At 53.8% G+C, this 18864-nt stretch overlaps 1 protein-coding gene across 1 annotated transcript; it reads right to left on the bottom strand.

Annotated features, from left to right (window-relative positions):
- Window positions 1-6449: 6449 nt before the first annotated feature.
- Window positions 6450-12946, bottom strand: RHO (rhodopsin). Its single transcript, XM_032412232.1, has 5 exons — window positions 12494-12946; window positions 10622-10790; window positions 9176-9341; window positions 8836-9075; window positions 6450-7980 (listed from the first exon to the last, which is right to left on the bottom strand). Exons 1-5 carry the CDS (start codon window positions 12852-12854, stop codon window positions 7870-7872), a joined length of 1047 nt encoding a protein of 348 aa, XP_032268123.1. The 5' UTR covers window positions 12855-12946; the 3' UTR covers window positions 6450-7869.
- Window positions 12947-18864: the final 5918 nt, after the last annotated feature.

The raw sequence follows: 18864 nt of genomic DNA, 5'->3' as shown, positions 1-18864 counted from the left end.
TGGGATGGGGCACCGCAACCCTGCCTTGTGTGCTGACGCCCCAGCTTGGCCACCCACGCCTATGTGACCTCGGGTGAGTCAATTGACTTCTCTGGGTCTCAGGCTCATGGCAAAATGATGGGCCCTGAGATGATGGTCCTGCCTGCGCCCTCTGCCCCCACAGGGCCTGGAGATGCTGATGGGGAACAGGGCACACCTGGAGTGTGGAAGTGGTCACTGAGGCCTCCAGTCCCACTTGCCCCATGCCACTCCTGTTCCCAGGCCACTGCCGACCTTGGTTTCTCAAGAAGTGGCAGTTGAAGCCCGACTGGTGGGGATTGCCTGGAGCAGACACCCCCAGATCAACCTGTGGCCTCCTTTTTTCTGTTTTATATGAAAGAATTTTTAAGGGATGAATGAATAATTTTTATTTATTATTATTATTTTTTTAAGATTTTATTTATTTGAGAGAGAAGGCAATGGGGGGGGCAGAGGGACAGGGAGAAGCAGACTCCCCACTGAGCAGGGAGCCCAACATGGGGCTCGATCCCAGGACCCTGAGATCATGACCTGAGCTGAAGTCAGGTGCTTAAGGACTGAGTCACCCAGTCACCCTGAATGAGCAATTTTCAAATAAAATTGTCTAGCACAAGTGCCCATAAACTGGTAAAAAAGGACAGAGAATATGAATAGGCAATTCACCAGAAAGCCTGATAAACACAAGAAAATATTATCGGCCTCCTTGGCATTCAGGAAAATTCACACTGAAACAGTGATAAGATAGTATTTTCCCATCAAACTGACTAAAATTGAAGGCAGTGTAGGCATGGATGCAGGGACCCGGACCCTCAGTGCCTCCACCTACGGTGTAAATTGGGGTGCAGCCTGGTTTGGAAAGGTATTCCCTTGAACTCAGCAACTCCACTTCTCTATCCTAGAAGCGCTTTAGTCAGAAAAGAAACAACTGATGCATTATCTGGAAAAGAAAAAAAAAAGAGAGAGAACTAACTTCCAGAGGAATCCCTCGAGGCTTGGCTGAACTAGTCCCCAAGTACCGAATACTGTGCAGCCGTTTGAAACGAGGCAGTGAATTAATACAAGCATGAGGTGTTTTTCCACACCTGCTAGAATGACAGGACTTTAGATATCTATCAATGCTGGGGGGCCAGCACGTCAAGAAATACATAGCTGCTGGGAGGGAAAGCTCGAAGCCACTCTAGAAGGCAGTGCAGTGACATCTAATACAACTAAAGCTAGATTCATGCCACATCCCACCCGTGGCACTCCAGGGATAAGTCTGAGAGGAACTCTTACACTGAGAGATAAGGATGCTCACTGCCATCTCAGCAAAAGTTCAAGACAAACGAAATACCCGCCAGGAGAAAAATGAACAAATAAACCATGGTCTATTCACACGGTAGAATAGTATACAGCAGTGAAAATGAGTGAACAGAGGGCGCCTGGCTGGCTCGGGCAGGGGAGCATGCGGCTCTTGATCTTGGGGTCATGAGTTCGAGCCCCATGTTGGGTGCGGAGCCTACTTTAAATAAATAAATAAATAATTTTTTAAAAATGAAAATGAATGAATTGGAATGTGTCTGTGGAATATGCTCTGCTCTTCTGAGAAGAGAGAACGTGTGTGGGCATTTGTTTGTGTGTGTAAGTGAAGGCACAGAAGAAGGTCTGAAAGGATTCACACCAAAGTAATAGCAGTGGTTACCTCTAAGGAGGGTGTAGGATTTGGAGGGGACAGGTTTAAAACAGACTTGCATTCTTCTCCCTGTAGTCTCTTTATTGTTGGGGTTTTTCCAGGGGGACTCTCCATGACCAGATGTCTGGATTGAGGGAGGCGGAGGCCATCAAAGTGTTCTAAAGTGAAATTAGATATCACTCTCTGGCCTAACACCCTTCATAGCTCCCCACTGCCCATAAGTGGAAGCTTGACCTCTTGAGTCTGGCTTATGGAGCCCCTTTCCCCCTGGAACCCTGCAGTCCAACTGCTGTGGCTCTTGGAATGGGCTAGATGTTAAGAGCTGGCCCTTCTCCTTTGTGTTTCTTTTGTGTGTGTGTTCGGTGGATGCGGAAATGGCCCCAATTTCTCACCCCTCTCCGTATCCATGTGCATTTGCATGTAATTCTGCAGCTCCTCTCACACTCCTTAAATCTGAGCTGGCCTTGTGACTTGCTTTGACCAACAGAATATGGTGGAAGTGATAGCTTGCCAGTCCCAACCCCATGAGAACAAGCCCTGGCTAGCCTGCTGGATGCTCAGAGGCCCGTGGCTCAGTCACCCCCGTCACCCAGCCCACAGCTGGCCCACCAGCCAAACCTCCAGCTGACCACAGATGCTTTAATGAGCCCAGCAGAAATTAACCAAGCTGAGTCCAGATCAGCAGAACCACGTGGCTGACCCACAGAGTCACAAGCAACAATACCTGGTGTGTTGTTTTAAGCCATGAGGTTTGGGGGTTGTTTGTCATGCAGCATAAGCTAACTGATACAGTCTGCCTAGAAGGCCTTTCTTCACCCCCACCTACCTTCTCTGGATTGTTTCCCATTCATCCTTTTGGCCTCAGTATAGCTCAGAAAAGCCCTCCCTGACCCCTGAGGAGGTTAGGATCCCCTCCTCTGGTTCCAACAGCCCCTGGGACCTCCAGCACCCCGAGGTACAACTCTCCCACGCTAGCCCCTGAGCTCTGGAGGGCACGGGGGGGTTGGGCAGGGCCGTGTCTGTCTCGCTCCTGGTGGTATCTCAGGCGCCTAGCACAGCACCCAGCACACAGTAGGCGCTCAGCACCCACTGCTGTGGGACCCCCGTGCCAGAGCTCAGCCTGGCTGAGTGGAGGGAGGCCTGAGGACCATCTGCAGGAACCACGTTAGAGCGGGAGGAGAGACGAGGCAAAGAGGCACATGGTGCTGGCACAAACAGGGGCAGCAATTTTGATCACATTGTGGGGAATTTCCAAGAATTGAGAAACAGAGAAAGACTCAGAGATACAAACATTCCCACAAGCTTCAGATGAAACCCTGCTCCCGGGCTGTGCCAGGATAGAGTTTTGCATTTGGAGGGAAGAAGTTCTAAAATGCACTGCAGATCTAAAAATTCTTCTAGAGGATTGCCTTTTTACAGGAAAATGATAACTGTGAGGCTCAGACTGCTAGAGAGAGGAAGGGCTGCTCTGCGTACTTATGTGACTCCTACTGAGGCCGGTATGGGATTTAAGTCCTGCTGACAACTGTTTTACCATCTTCGAACACTGAGTGGGGGCCTCCTACATGTGAACTCTCTCATAGTTCTTTTTTTCTTTTTTTTTAAAAAGGTTTTATTTATTTATTTGACAGAGAGAGACACAGCGAGAGCGGGAACACAAGCAGGAGGAGCGGGAGAGGGAGAAGCAGGCTTCCCGCCGAGCAGGGAGCCCGACGCGGGGCTCGATCCCAGGACCCCGGGACCATGACCTGAGCCGAAGGCAGACGCTTAATGACTGAGCCACCCAGGCACCCCTCTTTCATAGTTCTGAAGATTACAGTTCTAGACATTTAGAAGCGACAATAGAGTGTTTGTTTTGTGTAACTCTAGTCCCTGTAGCATCGGGGCATTTGTGACTTTAGTCAATAAATGCATAGAGGGCAGGGTAGAAATAGCAATAGCTATCATGTTCTATGTCCATGTACACTTTTATATTCACTGTTTTATTTATACATGAAGAAGTTAAAGTTCAGAGAGGACCTGCACTAGATCTTCCTGAGTCCAGACCCTGGGCTGGAACCTGGAAGCCCTCTGTGTTAGTGAAGAAACCAGCTCTATCTCCAAAATAACAGTAGTTTAAACAAAAAACCATGAAATCATTCTCTCATGAGACTCTTCAAGAGTAAGTTATGCAGGGCTGGAAGGTAGCATGGGAGCCCCAGCCAGGCTCCTTCTGCTGTTCTCTGACCACAGATTCCCCATCATGATACAAGAAAGCTCTGGTTGCAGCTCTGGTCGCCATGACCACATTCCAGCCATCAGACAGGAAACAAGAGAAGGGGAGGATGCCTCCATTCTCTGAAATGTGCAACCCAGAACCGCACATACCACTTCCGGTAATACTCCATTGGCCAGACCTTAATGTCATGCACCACAGGTGCAAGGGAAGCTGGGAGATGCTGTCCTGTGCTGGGTGGCTAGGTGCCCAGCTAGAACTTGAAGTGATATTACTAAAAGAAAGAAAGGGAATGAGTATCGGGGGCAGTTAGCCCTTGCTTCCACCTTTCCTGAGTCCCCTCCATTATTTTAATCTCTTGACCACCACTCCAGCGGCTCAATCTCCCACCACACCAGGGGCTGCTCCTTTGAACTTGGTTCACATCTCTGGGAAGGAAATCGCATTTATCGAGTGTCTACTGTGCACTGCAGTTTTTATAACAATAATCTCATTAGTCTCTATAGATAATTCTACCAACTGAGATGAGTCTCCTCTTTAAAGCTGAGGAGCCTGAGACCTAGTGAGGTTCGGGGACATTGTCTGAGGTCGCATGGCTGGGAAGGGCACCGACTGTCACTCTGGGGGCACTCTGGGGTGTCAGGAGTGCATGTCTCTACTGGGGGGCATGGGGTAGGCTGCCATCAGGCTTTGCTGACTTGGTGGTGGTGCGGGGGTGGGAGGGTTGATTCACGCTCTGTCCTTCCAGAGGCAAGATCGGGGGTGAGAGAGCTCTGTGTCCTTGAGGATGGCCAGGTCACAGCCCAGAGACTAGCTCCCTCCAATCCATCTCTGAGTCCCCAGAACATCCTGGCCCAGGGTCGGCTTCCTTAGACCAGGTTGAGTGGAGATATGATCATAAACAACATGGGTTCCATAAACCTGTTTGCTACCTGGAGCCTAGAAGTGAGGTGGGTAACACCCTCAACCCAACCCAAGTCAGCAGCTGTTTGCCTTTATATACGGCAAGTGCCCCTAAGTGGCTGTCAAATCAATGATAAATTAAAGAGGGAAAAGAGGAGTTCCTCTCTACCAGGAAAAAACAGAGACTTTTCTGGTTTGAGAGTCAATTTTTTTCTCTGGATGTGGGGCTGAAACAAGCATACCACTCCTCAGAATAAGTGGACAGAGGTGGGGCAGTGAGGAAACAGGGGTGCCTGCAAGGCAGGGCAGCCGAAATGCCACTGTCCCTCCCACTGCCCAGCACATTTGAAATGGAGAGTGAGACCCACGGGACCAGCCATGGAAATCTTCCCTCTCGTGTCCACGGTGTGGGAGAGAGGCCTGCTGCAGCCGGACATCACCCACTTCAACGGAGGCCAACCCCTCTGGGCCACTGTTAGTTCTTCCCACCCTGTCTCTGGCCCTCCTCCTCCTGCTAACGATACCCCCCAAGTACCCTTTGGGCTCCTTCCTGTCCCCACCCTCACTCAGATCATTTGGTTTATGTAGGGCTGCTGGGGGTGATCAGGTGACTCAGGCCTGGCCAATCAGTGGATGAATCCCCATTCTAGTCTGGTGGTGGGCTTAGGGATGATCAGGTGACCGAAGCCAGGCCAATCAAAGGATGAATCCCCATTCTAGCCTGGTTTTGGGTTTAGGGGTGATCAGGTGACCCTGGCCTGGCCAATGAGATCCCTACCCAGGACCTTTGCTGGAACTGTCAGGAAAAAGCAGCTCACTTTCTGCAGGGCTTGCTGAGCCTCGGACTGCCGGTAGGCGTTTGTGCCCCTCTTGGGAACAGTGAGCCTGTGCATGGAGCCAACACAGAGGAAAGTGTAGCCAGAAAGGGAGATACAGAAGTCAGATGACATCTGAGGAGCGGCATCCAGCTGTGCCTGAAGCCCTGGGCTTTTTGTTTATGGGAGCCAATAATTTCTTCCTCTGGCTTCAGCCCTTGAGTTAGATTCCCTGCGACTTGCAGCTGAAGAAATCCTGTCTGACATCACTTAGGGAGGCAGAGTAAAGAGAGGCCACAGTAGAGATCCCAGCTATTACCTGCTCCAGCCCCACCACGGCACTGAGGACCTTCCATCTCGGGCTCCAGCCACCCTTTCCCACCTTGGAGGTTGAGGGTAACTCTTGGGACTATATCTCCATCCTTGTTCCCCTTGTAGTTGATGTTCTTGGTAAGGCCAGCTCTGAACTGAGGCCCAGTAATGTCAAAAGTCTCCCACCAGCTGCAGTGTGCCAGGAAGTAGGCCGGCCACAGGAAGTTTTCAGTCCTCTTAAGCTCAGTTTAAGATTCCCTTTTGCAGATAAGGAGACGCAGAGAGATGACAAAACTTGCTTGCAGTTTCACAGGCCATGTGGGTCTCTGTGACCCCAAAGTTGGGGCTTTTCTCATTCCTAGGCCTGCCTCTACCCCGCACCCTGAGGGGGCTCTGCTGGTTGCCCAAACCCGGCATCCTGGGGGTCAGGGATCAGATGGAAGCTGCCTAATTTCAATCCACTCTGCAGATAAAGAGCTTGAGAGCAACAAAAACCACCACCATTAACACTGAGTATAGGAGCTGAGCTTTTAATGCCCTGAATTGCCTAGTGTGCAGGCAGGGCTGGGGACAGCCAGAGCTCCCAGCTTTGGTTATGTGGAGGAGGGGCAGCTGTGGGGGCAGCTCAATTCCGATGCCCAGAATTCCCGCCAGCTTTGCTGCAAAGACTCTCCAGAATGGAGAATGGACTGGAGCTACTGAAGACAGGCTCACCAAGCAAGGGAGCTGGAACCCGGGACCTGTGAACATCCCCAGGGAAGGTGGGCCCATCTGAATTTCCAACTTTTTGTTTCTAAGCTCTTTGAGACAAGGGTGACTCAGCTCTTCATTAAATGTGGGCAGGTGAATATGGCTTCTAGAAGCTCCAAGCTGGCCCTGAGGTGCTGTGGCCTAGTTGCTGGGCAAGAGAGTGGGTGGTTTGCAGAAGCTGAAAGAAAGTCCCATCTCTCCCTAGGCTATACTGGGAAGAGGAAGCACCAGGCTTGGGGCTCCATGCCAGAGGTGAGACCCCCGACCTTGGCCCCAGACTCCATAGTCCCCTGACGCTTTTTCAGTCCTGATGACTGCATTCTGCGTTCCCTTGACTGTTCCTCCCTGCAGCCCAGCCGTCAGCCCTGGTCTGGCCTTGACGCCTGGCTAATTTTAAAAAACCTGCTGAGGTGGATGCTTAGGACTTTGCCCAGTCTCAAAATGGTCACTATCAAGAGGAGATGATCATATTAATTAATTAATTATATTAATTTATATTATTAATAATGCTAACTACAATCCGTACAGCTCTTTATTACAAAGTGCTTACATTCTCTCTCACACACACAGGCACACACACACACACACACACACACAAAATCCTATCTGATCTTCACAGCAGCCATGTGTTGGCAGGGCCAGGGATTAGGGATTTGGGATTTCCATTTCACAGGGAAAGAAAGTGAGGCCCAGGGAGGGAAACCACTGCTCAAGGTCATCAGCTGAGGGTGAGCTGCTACTGCTAAGGAGGTTTCGAGAGGATAGATATGCTCTCCCAGCTCATTCATTCCTTCACTCATTCCTCCATTCGTTCCTTCCTTCATCCATCTAGCATTTATTAAGCACCTACTTTGTGCCCCACTCTGTGCTAGACACTTATCCCTAAGCTGGGACACTTTTCCAGAGAGCAAGAGTTCTTGTGTTCCTGAGAGATGAGTTGGGGGGAGGAGGGGCAGAGATCCCACTGGCCCCTGGGAACTCAGGACTGCTGATGGGGCGTCCTGGCCGGGTGGGGATCCTCATCTTTCTCTCAATAATTCTTTCTTTCTTTTTTTTTTTTTTTAATTCAGGGAGCCTGCACAACCTGGTTCCGACAGGCCTGGCTCCGGTGGGGCAGCTGTGGCTGGGGGTAGGTGTGGGGAAGGGGAGACTCCTACAGTAGGCTGTAGAGTCCTTGGCAGGGCTTAGGCTGGTGCCACCTGGCTGGTCTCCGTCTTGGAGGCACTGGCAGAGACCTCATCATCACCCAGTGGGTTCTTGCCACAGCAGAGGGTAGTGATCATGCAGGTCCGGAACTGGAAGGCAAGGGACGAGAGTCAGGGTCAAGGTCCACCGAAAGTGTGTGTAGCAAACTGTGGTGGTTGACGAGATTTGCCTCCAACCCTTTCCCTGCTTCTGGCCCCACAGACTCCATGCCCCTCTCAAATCTGGCTCCCTGGAGGGAACTTAGTAAGCACACGGGGTCCCACCCCAGAGATGCCAGGGACCAAACAAAGCCAAGGGGGCATTGCTACTCATGACACTCCATGATGCCCTCTGTGCCAAGGGCTATCTGTAAGTTATCTTAGTTAGCCCTAGAGTTGAGGAGTTTGCCCTCTCTAGGAATGAAGGCACTGAGGGCCAGAGAGGGGAAGTGACTTGCCTAAGGGTCACACAGCTAGAAAATAAGAGCTGAGATTTGAAACGGATATGCCTCACTCCAGAGACCACCTTTTCCCCACTGGATCATGGACCCTGCAGAGGAGTCACTGATCGATGTTAAAGAACGGCTTTATCCCTTCATCCCGCAGCATAAGGTTTAGCTCCTTGTTCAGCTTTGTGGAGACTGGCACCATTCCATTCCTAGGCTTGGGACTTAGACTATTTGACTTTTAAAGTGGGCCTCCAGAACCATCTGGACTGGCACTTCTCATGCATCAGAGACACCCGGAGGGCTTGTTAGAAATGCAGGTTCCTGGGCCCACCCCGAGCTTCTGATTCAGCAGGACTCTGCATTTCTCCCAGAGGACTCTGATGTTCTGGGGGATACCAGGCTCCCTGCCTGGTTTTGCGGGTGGAATGACTGAGCCCAGTCCAGGACATGGCTTGTCCTCCGCAGCCAATGCCTGGAGCCTGGGGCCCCTGGACCCTCCTGCCCCACCATCAGGCACCTGCTTGTTCATCATGATATAGATGACGGGGTTGTAGATGGAGGCGGCCTTGGCGAAGAACGCCGGGAGGGTCATGAAGATGGGGCCAAAGTTGGAGCCCTGGTGGGTGAAGATGTAGAATGCGACACTGGCGTAGGGCACCCAACAGATCAGGAAAGCGATGACCATGATGATGACCATGCGTGTGACCTCCTTCTCAGCCTTCTGGGTGGTGGCCGACTCCTGCTGCTGGGCAGCCGCCTGCAAGGACACAGGGCCTGCTATCCAGACTCCCTTGGAACAGGTGCCGGGCTCAACCCAACCAACGCTTGTGTCCCCAGCACCCAGCATGGGACCATACCTCCTTGACTGTGAAGACGAGCTGCCCATAGCAGAAGAATATGACAATCATGGGGATGGTGAAGTGGACCACGAACATGTAGATGACGAAGGACTCGTTGTTGACCTCTGGCTTGAGCGTGTAGTAGTCAATCCCGCACGAGCACTGCATGCCCTCTGGGATGTACCTGCACACCAGAGGGGGGTGGGACAGGAGAGGGCATGAAGGAGACCCACGTGTGAGGGGCCACAGCCGGTCAGGGCTCTGGCTTGGCCAACACACCTGCTGTGTGGCTGGTCTTGCTCTGGGCCTTGCTTTCCCTCTCTGTGAAATGGGCATGATAAAATATCTGCTTGGCTGCCTGACCGTGAGGATCAAATCAACTGAGATGAGGGATTCAAATGCCCCTGCTGCAAACAGTGTGGTTTGGTTGTATCGCAGCCGTGGAATCATGAGATGGCCTAGTCTCTCACCTAGCAGAGCCCAGACACCGCTGACCTGCACTGTGTTTCCTCACCAGACCCGCTGCTCCCCGTGGCTGGAGGCCGGGCCTCAGACTGTGCAGGGCAGAGGTTGGTGAGAAGGGAAAAGCTCCCACACTCTGTATCTGAGGCAGTCTGTACAAACAGGGTCTTACTAACAGCGTAAGAATATCTTCTAGGCCAAAGATGGGCACACAGGGTAACTAAGGGATCTTTGCACATTTTCTAGAAAGAAGAAGTCCCAGGGCCATGTGGTCAGGATGTTTCAGTGATTTCAGAGGATGGTGACAATGGAGTGGCTGTTGGCTGTGCCTGGGGGGATGGGACTAGACAGGACTGGAGAAGACCGGGAAAGAGGCTGGAGGGGGCGGGCTCAGACTCAACAAGGAACAAAAAATTGACCCCAGGAGGCTGAGAGAGGAGGGACAGGAAGAGAGATTGGGAATTTCCTGGAAGCAGAAGGACACGAGGCCTCTGGGAACCCACAGGGTCACCAGTCCAGTTTCCCAAACCGCTGTCCTCCCGTCTCTCATTTGAGTCCCATTTGGAGATGATGGACTAGAGGCTGTAGAGGACCCAGTTCCCAGGGGCTACCATGTCACCAGCTGCACTAGACAGGCTTGGCCTCCCCAGGTGCTGAGGCCCAAGGTCAGAGGGAACTGCCTATGGGGCAAAGAGGATTGGAATCTGGCCCTGGCTTAGTTGAGGATTAGGGGCACAGCCAAGGTGAAGGGTTGGGGTGTCTTGGATTCTCCTTGACATGGGAGCTCAGGAGGTGGGACCAGCCCCCATAGCAACATTAAGGTCTGATTCTCTCTTTCCCTGACCTAAACCTCTCCCTTGGGAGAGCTGACAGGGTGGGCATTTGGGGTAGGGAGCATATAAGCTTGGTGCCCAGAACCAGATAGCGTCAGGTTTGAGTCCTGGTTGGGGGACCCTACAAAGACCCCCCCAGAGACCATTCTCTTCTGCTCAGTGTCATTACCTGGACCAGCCAACGAGGGGGGGTGCAGCACAGGCCAGTGCCATGACCCAGGTGAAGCCGACGCCCATAATGGCATGGTTCTCCCCAAAGCGGAAGTTGCTCATGGGCTTACACACCACCACATACCGCTCAATGGCCAGGACCACCAAAGACCACAGGGCAATTTCACCTGCAAGGCAGTCAGGGATCAGTCAACATACCATCCGCCTGGACCCTGCTGTCTGTCCAAGCAGGGAGCACTCCTCCTGGATGGGAGAGGGCAGCCAGGAAGGCAAGCTAGGGCAGGGCTGGAGTCAGGACCGGGGATGGGCTCTGGGGCAGAAGGACCCGTATGCTGAAGGAGAGTGAGCAGGGCATCCCCCAGGAAGAGTTAGTTCAGTTAGAGCTCTGGGTTCATGAGGGATGGAAAATCGGATTCCAGGGTCATCGTTAGACTGGGAGCCCCGTAGGGAGTTTTTACAGAACTTGTTCTTTGTGGGGTGACAGGCAGCGTGCCTGTTGGAGTTGGAAGTCTTTCCCTCCCTCTTGTGGCGTGGCCTCTCCCCACTGGGGAATGAAATAACCTAGGCCTCTGGGTCTCCCGCCTTGGAGCCAGGAAACCGGGGAGTGATTTGCCCAGAGGAAGGAGCAGGAAAGAATGGGGGCATTCAGACAACACCCCCAGAAACTCAGTAGGGAGGTTGGCCATAGAATTTATCAACCAAACCAGGACGTTTCTGAGAGAGAAAGCGAACACAACTAATTATTACTCCAGAATAATAATTGTAAACTGGCCCCAGCCCTGTAGAGATGTGCCCGCACGCGGCACCCGTCTCACCCCTGCCTTCTAGCCTGAGACTTCCCAGCCCACCTCCAGCCTTTCTGTGTGGGGAAACTCTTCCCCTTCGAAGAAACCCCTTCCACAGGAAGGCATTAAACTGTGTGCTGATCTGTAGCTTTGACGGGTGCTTTTGAATAGTTTCTTTGACAGGAGAGCCGATGGGGGTGCCGCAGAGATAACAGATCCCGTATAGCAGCTGAGGAAAGTGAGGCCCGGAGAAGGGAAGAGACCTGGGCCTGGGTCGTCCGGCTCAGATCCAGGAATGTTCCCCCTCCTCTGGGACACACAGCCTCTCGGGCAAGCGGGGGGGCGCCGAGCACCAGCCACGAGGACTGCTCGGCCTCCTTGGTTTCTCTTTCCTTCACGTGGTCCAGGACGCTGTCTCAGCCCCATTCCCAGGGAATCTCCAGCCATCGCTGGGTGTTTGTCACCTTCGATGACCACACCACACCCAGCCGCAGGTCACAAGGCAGGGGTGAAACAGGAGTACCACATACAGACGGACCCTTCTCTGCAGGGTCGGAGAGATGCCAGTGGGGAGACCGAGCCCATTGCCCAGCACAGGCAGAATCTGGTGGCTGGAGGACTGATCATCTGTGTCCCACCCTGGGCTGAGAGCCCTGAGCACAGGGATCTGTCTTGTCCACCTCTCTCTCCAGTGCCCGGCATGGGTCTGACCCAGCACAGCTACTCCAAGGGAAACAGAGCAAGGCTCGAGGGGCCACAGTGATGTGGGCTGGAAACTCAGCTCTACCCCCACCACAATGTGACCCCAGCAAGGCCCCTGAGGTCTCTCGTGCTCAGTTTCCCTGATGGGAAGCAAGACAGTAGCACCACTCTGCATGAGATCGATAGCGTCCGATGGCTGCCCTCAATAAACAGCCTAGCGCAGCATCACTAGCGGTGTTTGTTGATCAAGTGGACAATGCTGACGAACGTAGAGGGGAGAAGGCCTCTTAGCCACTATCCCTGGATATGGGGCTGTCTCCAGATCCCTCCACTCCCCCTGGCTCCTGTATCCCCCGTCCCACCACCCCTACCCCGGCTCATACCGCCCAGCGTGGCAAAGAAGCCCTCCAGATTGCATCCCGTGGGCCCAAAGACAAAGTATCCGTGCAGCGAGGTGTAGAGGGTGGTGGTGAAGCCTCCGAAGACCATGAAGAGGTCGGCCACGGCCAGGTTGAGCAGGATGTAGTTGAGCGGCGTGCGTAGCTTCTTGTGCTGGACGGTGACGTAGAGTGTGAGGAAGTTGATGGGGAAGCCGAGCACAATCAGCAGGAACATGTAGGCAGCCAGCATGGAGAACTGCCATGGCTCAGCCAGGTAGTACTGTGGGAACTCGAAGGGGCTGCGCACCACCCCTGTCTTGTTGGAGAAGGGCACGTAGAAGTTCGGGCCCTCTGTCCCGTTCATGGCTGCGGTCCTGGTGGCTGCCCTGTGGGCGGCTCAGACCAGAGTGCTGTGGAGGCCTGAGCTCAGCCACGCAGGGCTCTAGCTGGACCACTCTGGGCTCTGACCCCCCCCCAGGCCCTTATAAAGTGACCTCCCCTCCCTAAGCTCCTGGCTGAATCAGCACCTGGGAGATTGGGGGCGTTATTAATCATATTAATCCCCATTGCAACTGCGGGCCTAATTGGCTTCCACAAGAGGCCAAGGTGACTCTAGACAGAAGCCTGGGGCCAGAGAGAGGAGGGGCTGGGGACCCTGGGAAAGGGCAGGAGGCCCGCCCCCAACTCTTCTGGTCCCCAGGAATCTCTGCCCGTATCAATCTGGTGGCCATGGCCTGGCATTGGGACCGCTGGCTCTATGCCATGTCTCCCTCACTTCATGTGAGCTTTGTCTCCCCCCTGGACCACGAGCTCCCTGAGGGTAGAGGCTCTGGTTATTCTCTTAGTCTCTCAACCCCTCACTCAGCCCCTTACCTATTTCTTCCCCAGCCCTCACCGGCTGGCTCACCCACAGCCAGGCCCTGACCCCAGCCCATCTCACCAGATTATGAGCTCCGTGACGGCTGGGGTCGCGTCCTGCCTGCTCTGGCACTCTCCATGCCGGACACACAACCCGGCATAGCCCGGGAGCTCAGTTAGGTATTCGAGTTGGAATTCCCTCACTCTCCCATTCATTAAACATTTGTGTGCAGACCACTGGGGATACAAGGATCCAGAAAGGAGGAAGTGATGGGGTAGGGAGGACTCTGATGTGGGAAGAACAGATCCAGGGAGGGGACACTCCCTTTAAAGGGGAGGTGTCTGTGGAGGGGAAGTTTGGGTCTTTGAGGAAGGGGAGTGTTTCGCTAGGTTGCCGTGTGGGAAAGACAGGGGAGACTGAAGGCAAGGGCTGGCAGACGCCTGAGGCCACACCTGGGCTGTGGGGCCAGCTCTGGTGTGTCTCAGTGCCAAGCTGAAGAGCCTGGGCAGCGGGCAGTGGCTTGGGCAGGTCTCAGGGGCAGAAACGTGGCTCAAATGCCCCCACAGATGTATTGGAGGAAGTGAGGCTAGAAAAGGGGACCAGGGAGAGGGTGACTGGAGCAGGAAGGGGGCAGAGGCTCTCTTCAGGAGCCCTGGCATCCAGGAGGTGGCTATGTACCAGGTGCGGTGCTGGGCACCAGACTACTGCCGTGAGCACGGCCTCCTGGGGACTCCAGTGTGAAGGCAAGGCCAAGCCTGGAAACTGAACTGGCTGGACACTGCGGCACATGGGGCACATCCAGGGACGTCTGGTCAGACTGGGCTGGGTCAGTGGGCCTTGGAAGCCCATGTGACAGGTAGCCCCATGAGGGCGGGTTCTGGGGGCAAATGGAGGCTCGACCTGGACAAGCTCCCCTCATCAGTGAAAGGAGCACAGTGATGCTTCTGAGGAATGTCTGGGGCAGATGGGAGTGCCTGGCACAAGGGTGCTTGATGACCACCCTCCTGCCACAAATATGTATGGAGCACCTACTGCATTCCACACACGGTGCTTAGTTCTGACAAACACAGTGGAGAAGGATAATGTCCGCGGGAGGTATCATTCTGTGGGGTTGGCAGGGCTTACAAACAAACACGTATTGAAACCACCGGAATAGGAAAAGTTCAGATTGTGACCCACTCCAACACCCTGTCATTTGGAGCAGCCCGGGAAGGTGAAGTTTGCACTGTGAACTTGGTGATGGAAGGATCCAGCGGGGAAGTGTCCCGGTCTCCAAGACTTCCTTCCCGTGTACTCTCTTTTGTGTAGCCTCTTCCCGCCTGAGATTCCCAGACCTGTTCACTCAGAAAAGTACCCCCTTCCCTCCAGCCCGCCTGGGGCTCCAGACCCCGCCTGTCCCAGGTGGTGTTGGGGCTTGCATATGGGGGGCTGATGAAATGTGTGCTGGTGGAATGAATGAGCGCAGGGGAAGGCAATGGCCGGGGGGTGTGGTGTGACCTCTCACAGTTTAAGGGACCTGGCTCAGGGATTAGGCCCAATGCTAATGAGGTCAAGGTGGAGGGTTTGATTCTAAATGTGGCCGGGTAGCCGGATGGAGGGAGGAGCCCTGGTTCCCTGGGCCAAGACCAGCCACACACAGCCCTGTGTTGGCGGGGGTGAGCCCCCAATCCTAGACCTCAAAGCCTTGCCTTCACCTCCTCCTAATGCTTGGGACAGCCTGGAAGCTTTTAATTTATGTTCTGTTCCCGTGTTTTTTGTCCATCTCACTGGCTGTCATGTGAGCAGGCGGGGGTGGAGGGGGCCTGCCCAGCTCTCAACAGGGTCCCGGAGCCGAGCATGTGCTCAGCACGTAGCAGAATGCTGTAAATCATTTCTCCATGCACGGGAAAGAGCTGGGATTTCTGTCTGTTTCCTCAGAGTCTGGCACATAGTAGGTGCTTAGTATTTGTGGATCAAGTGAATAGATCTAGGTTATCTCAGTCAGTGCTTCCCTTTCTATGTCTCAGAGTTTAATGACCCTCCCTCACAGGACCAGGGCCATGGGGAATCAAAGGCCTCACAGAGTAACACTGACCTGTATTCTGTGAGGCACGACAAAGAATCTTTTTTTAAACTAAAAATGCTCTTTGTTCAGAGCAACAGGCTCACAGTAAGCAGGAAGTCATTAGAAGTCACCTGCTCGGACCCTCCCTGCTACATTTCACAGGTGGAGAGACTGAGGCCCAGGGTCGGCAGTGAGTCAGTGGCCCAGGTCACGTGACAAATCTGGGCTATCACCTGCCTGGCCTTGCCTCCCTCCCCACGCCAAAGACAGCTCTCAGGAAAGATCTGCTGCCATTCACACCATGGTATAAATGACCAAAAAAGGGTTGTGCTGGGCTGATGGGAAAGCCACTAGCCTGAGTCACACAGGCCTGGGGCAGCAGTGGTGGCCCAGAGGGCAGGGGGTGGCACTGGGCTCTAGCCTAGGGAGTCCCACTTCCCCTCTCCGGCCTCAGTTTGTTGGAACTAGGAAACCCTGGGGGATCCACGCCCATCTGCTGGGTAAACATGACCTGCTTTTCCACCAAGGCCCAGTCACAGACCTTCCAGTCTCACAATTTAGGTGTCATGGTCCCCCTCCATTGGGCATGGTCCCTTTACACTTACCTTTACATCTGCACTGAGACTCTGTAAGCACGTAGCCTGGGCGCAGCCCAGCCTCCTCCCTTCCCTGTGCCTCACTTTCCTACTCTGTTGCCTATAAGTGATCAATGACTGCTGCTGACAGTGTTAGCCTCTTAGAGTCTAACTCAGCTTTCGAAGGTCTGGTCTGTTTACAAAGCACTCCTTGGAGAGGCCCCCAAGTCTACAAAGCAGGACCCCCACTCCTTCACATTGATTTTCTACTCAGTACGTACCACTACCAGCAACGGTCTTGTTTGCCTCCTGCCTCACTGCCCACCTCTCTCCAGAGTGCAGGGCTGGCCTCGCCTGGACTTTGCTGCAGCTGAGCTGGCAGCTTGGAGTAGCAACTCAATAAATAGTTGTCAAATGAATGAACAACTCCTGGCCCCTCGTGAGGAGGTCTCACTCCCTACCCTCTGACCACTGAGGAAATGGCTTCCTCAGCAGGGCCGGAAGGGAACCGGCTGTCTAGCTCCCCAGCCTGAGCTTTCTTCTGCCATGGTAGGTGCTCAGAGAGGGCCTGGGAGCACGCCAAAGGACAAGGCCCAGTGTGGGTGACTTTCTGAGTCACTGGCCCCTCAGTCAGGCTTGGGGATGATGTGTGGAGGTGGGGAGCTGGGGGTGGCTGTCTCTGAAGATGGTGGCACCTACCTCCAGGCTTCCCTGAGCCCGGCCCCCTTGGAGCCCAGGTGCAGGGCTCTGACTTGGCCATGGAGGATTAGGGGCTTAGCAGGTAGCACACAAATAGCTCTTAAGCCCCTGCATCGAGGTGCTGCTGGTTCAGCAGCTTCCTCCTCCTTTTCCTCCTCCTCCTCTTCCCTGCCTCCTCTCCCTGGCTTAGCCCCACCTGGCTGCGTCACCATGGCAGAGTGAGGCCTTAGACTGAGCTGAGAATGTCAAAGGGAAGAAAGGAAAGAGACAGACTCTTCTCCCCTTCCTTCCTCTTCTCCTCCAGTCCCACTTCCTCCCTCCTCCCTCCCCCCACTTCCCTCTTACCCCAACATTTGCCAAACACCGTCTATGTGCCAGGCTCGGGGCTAGGTGCTGGGGACACTCAGATGAATCCTATGCACTCCCTGCCCTCAAGGAGCTCCCAGTTTCAGGGGCCAGCTGACAAGGAGAAAACTAATAACCATGGGAGGCAAGGCTCTGCTCCCAGGCCCAGTGCTGTGGGATCCCAGAGGAGCAAGGTGTGGACCAGGAGGGAGGTGGGAGGCCTAGGCAGGGGGACAATTGGGCCAAGGCACAGGGAGCAAAGGGCCACCTGGCCCTGGAGCCTAGGGTGGAGTGGGGCCAGGGAGGACAGGCCTAGGAGTCTGGATGCTAGCTGGCTATCAATGGGGAGGGTTGTAAGCAGGGGAGGGGCATGATCAGATTCCCATTCTAGGAAGATATTCTGGAGTCTGGGTGGAGTACTGGGACAAGTGCTTGACCCAGGTTGAAAGCCCTGCCCAGTGCAGGCCTCTTTGCTAAGGCTCCCAATGGCCCTGAGGCTGGCACAAGTGGAAGGTCACCTGGTATCTGACATAGCAGATGGGCTATCTCTGTACCTGTGCGAGAGCCATGAGGGGCTCCCAGCTTCAGGAGCCTCACTGGGGGTGCATGGCGGACACCCAGCTGGTTGAGGCCAGGCTAGAGCCAGGCCCACCTAAGGCCTGGCCTGGGGCTCTATCTGGGCCACACGATCCCCCTCTATCTATTTCCTCCTTCCAGGGACATGGGCAGTGTTGGGGACTTGGAGGATCAAGTCACAACCTGAACAACCAAGCTGTGCAGCCTCCAGCAGCCAAGTGTCTCTCCAGGCCTCAGTGTCCTCTTAGTGAAATGAGTATCTCAATCTCTCCACAGTGCTTTCCTTGTAGCATGTGAAGGGTCGTCAGGCTCATCAGATGGAGACTGAGGCTCGAGCCTCAAGGTCAGAGCTGGAGTAGGCCCTTTTGCACACATGAGGAAAATGAGCCTTGGAGAGAGAACAGGCCTGATCAAGATCCCGTCTAGTCTGGGACAGGGGAGATGCAGAACAGAATGCTTAGGTGTAAAGGTTGTGCCTGGGTATGAATCCTATCTTGGCTCAGTATTTGTTGAATGAAAGGAGAGAATGTTGCTGAGCCTCAGTTTCATCATCTGCATAATGGGCACCCTTGGAGGCTGTCGAGGATTAAGTAAGATGATGCATGGAAGGTGCTTAGCATGGTGTCTGGTACTCAATGAGCATTTGATTTAAAGGCAGCTACAGTGATTGTTTCTCAGACTCAGACCTCCAGAGCTCAGCTTCCCCATGGCAGCAGAACTTGTCATGGTACACCCTGGTTTTTGTATTATTCAGCTGAGAGGATGCATGCTGTAGTCTCAGGCTGGGCCCCATCCCCCTGCCTCTAGCCACGGACCATCTGATCTGTCACTGTGATTGATGCCTGTTGGGTGGCTGGGGCTGTTTTCTCTCTCTCCCCTCTTTTTCCCAGCCATATGCAAATGATTTTAGTTCAAGTAATGCGCTAATGGAAATCCTAACACATTAATAAATGTTTAGCAAGAGAGAGAGCATGCATGATCGTAAGTAATTAGACACTCAACGGAGGAGTTCTGTTGGCACAACTGTCTGGCTCCCTTTCTTTATTTTCCTCCATCATCTCCAAAGAGAAATGCAGAGGGAGGCAGGGGGAAAGGGGTAGGGCAGGGGGCCAGCTTCAGCACTCACCGCTGGGTGGCTTCTGTAGCCACTCCCTTCTCTAGGCCTCAGTTTTCATCCCTGCAATGGGGACATTTGTCCCGCTCTGTCCACTTCACAGATGAGCTGAAAAGTATCAATACCTAATCACCAGGGCGGGTTTCTTATCCGACAGCCCAG

Source organism: Phoca vitulina, unplaced genomic scaffold (assembly GCF_004348235.1).
Source record: "Phoca vitulina isolate PV1807 unplaced genomic scaffold, GSC_HSeal_1.0 scaffold13, whole genome shotgun sequence".
Lineage (NCBI taxonomy): Eukaryota > Metazoa > Chordata > Mammalia > Carnivora > Phocidae > Phoca > Phoca vitulina.
This window is presented reverse-complemented; position numbering and strand designations above follow the sequence as displayed.

Excerpts from the sequence above, each read along its gene's own strand:
- RHO (XM_032412232.1), bottom strand. The coding sequence starts at position 12,854 with ATGAACGGGACAGAGGGCCCGAACTTCTACGTGCCCTTCTCCAACAAG. Across the intron at positions 9,342-10,621 it reads CCCCTCGTTGGCTGGTCCAG|GTACATCCCAGAGGGCATGC; the intron begins GTAATGACACTG and ends TCTGGTGTGCAG. Across the intron at positions 7,981-8,835 it reads ATATCATGATGAACAAGCAG|TTCCGGACCTGCATGATCAC; the intron begins GTGCCTGATGGT and ends CTTGCCTTCCAG.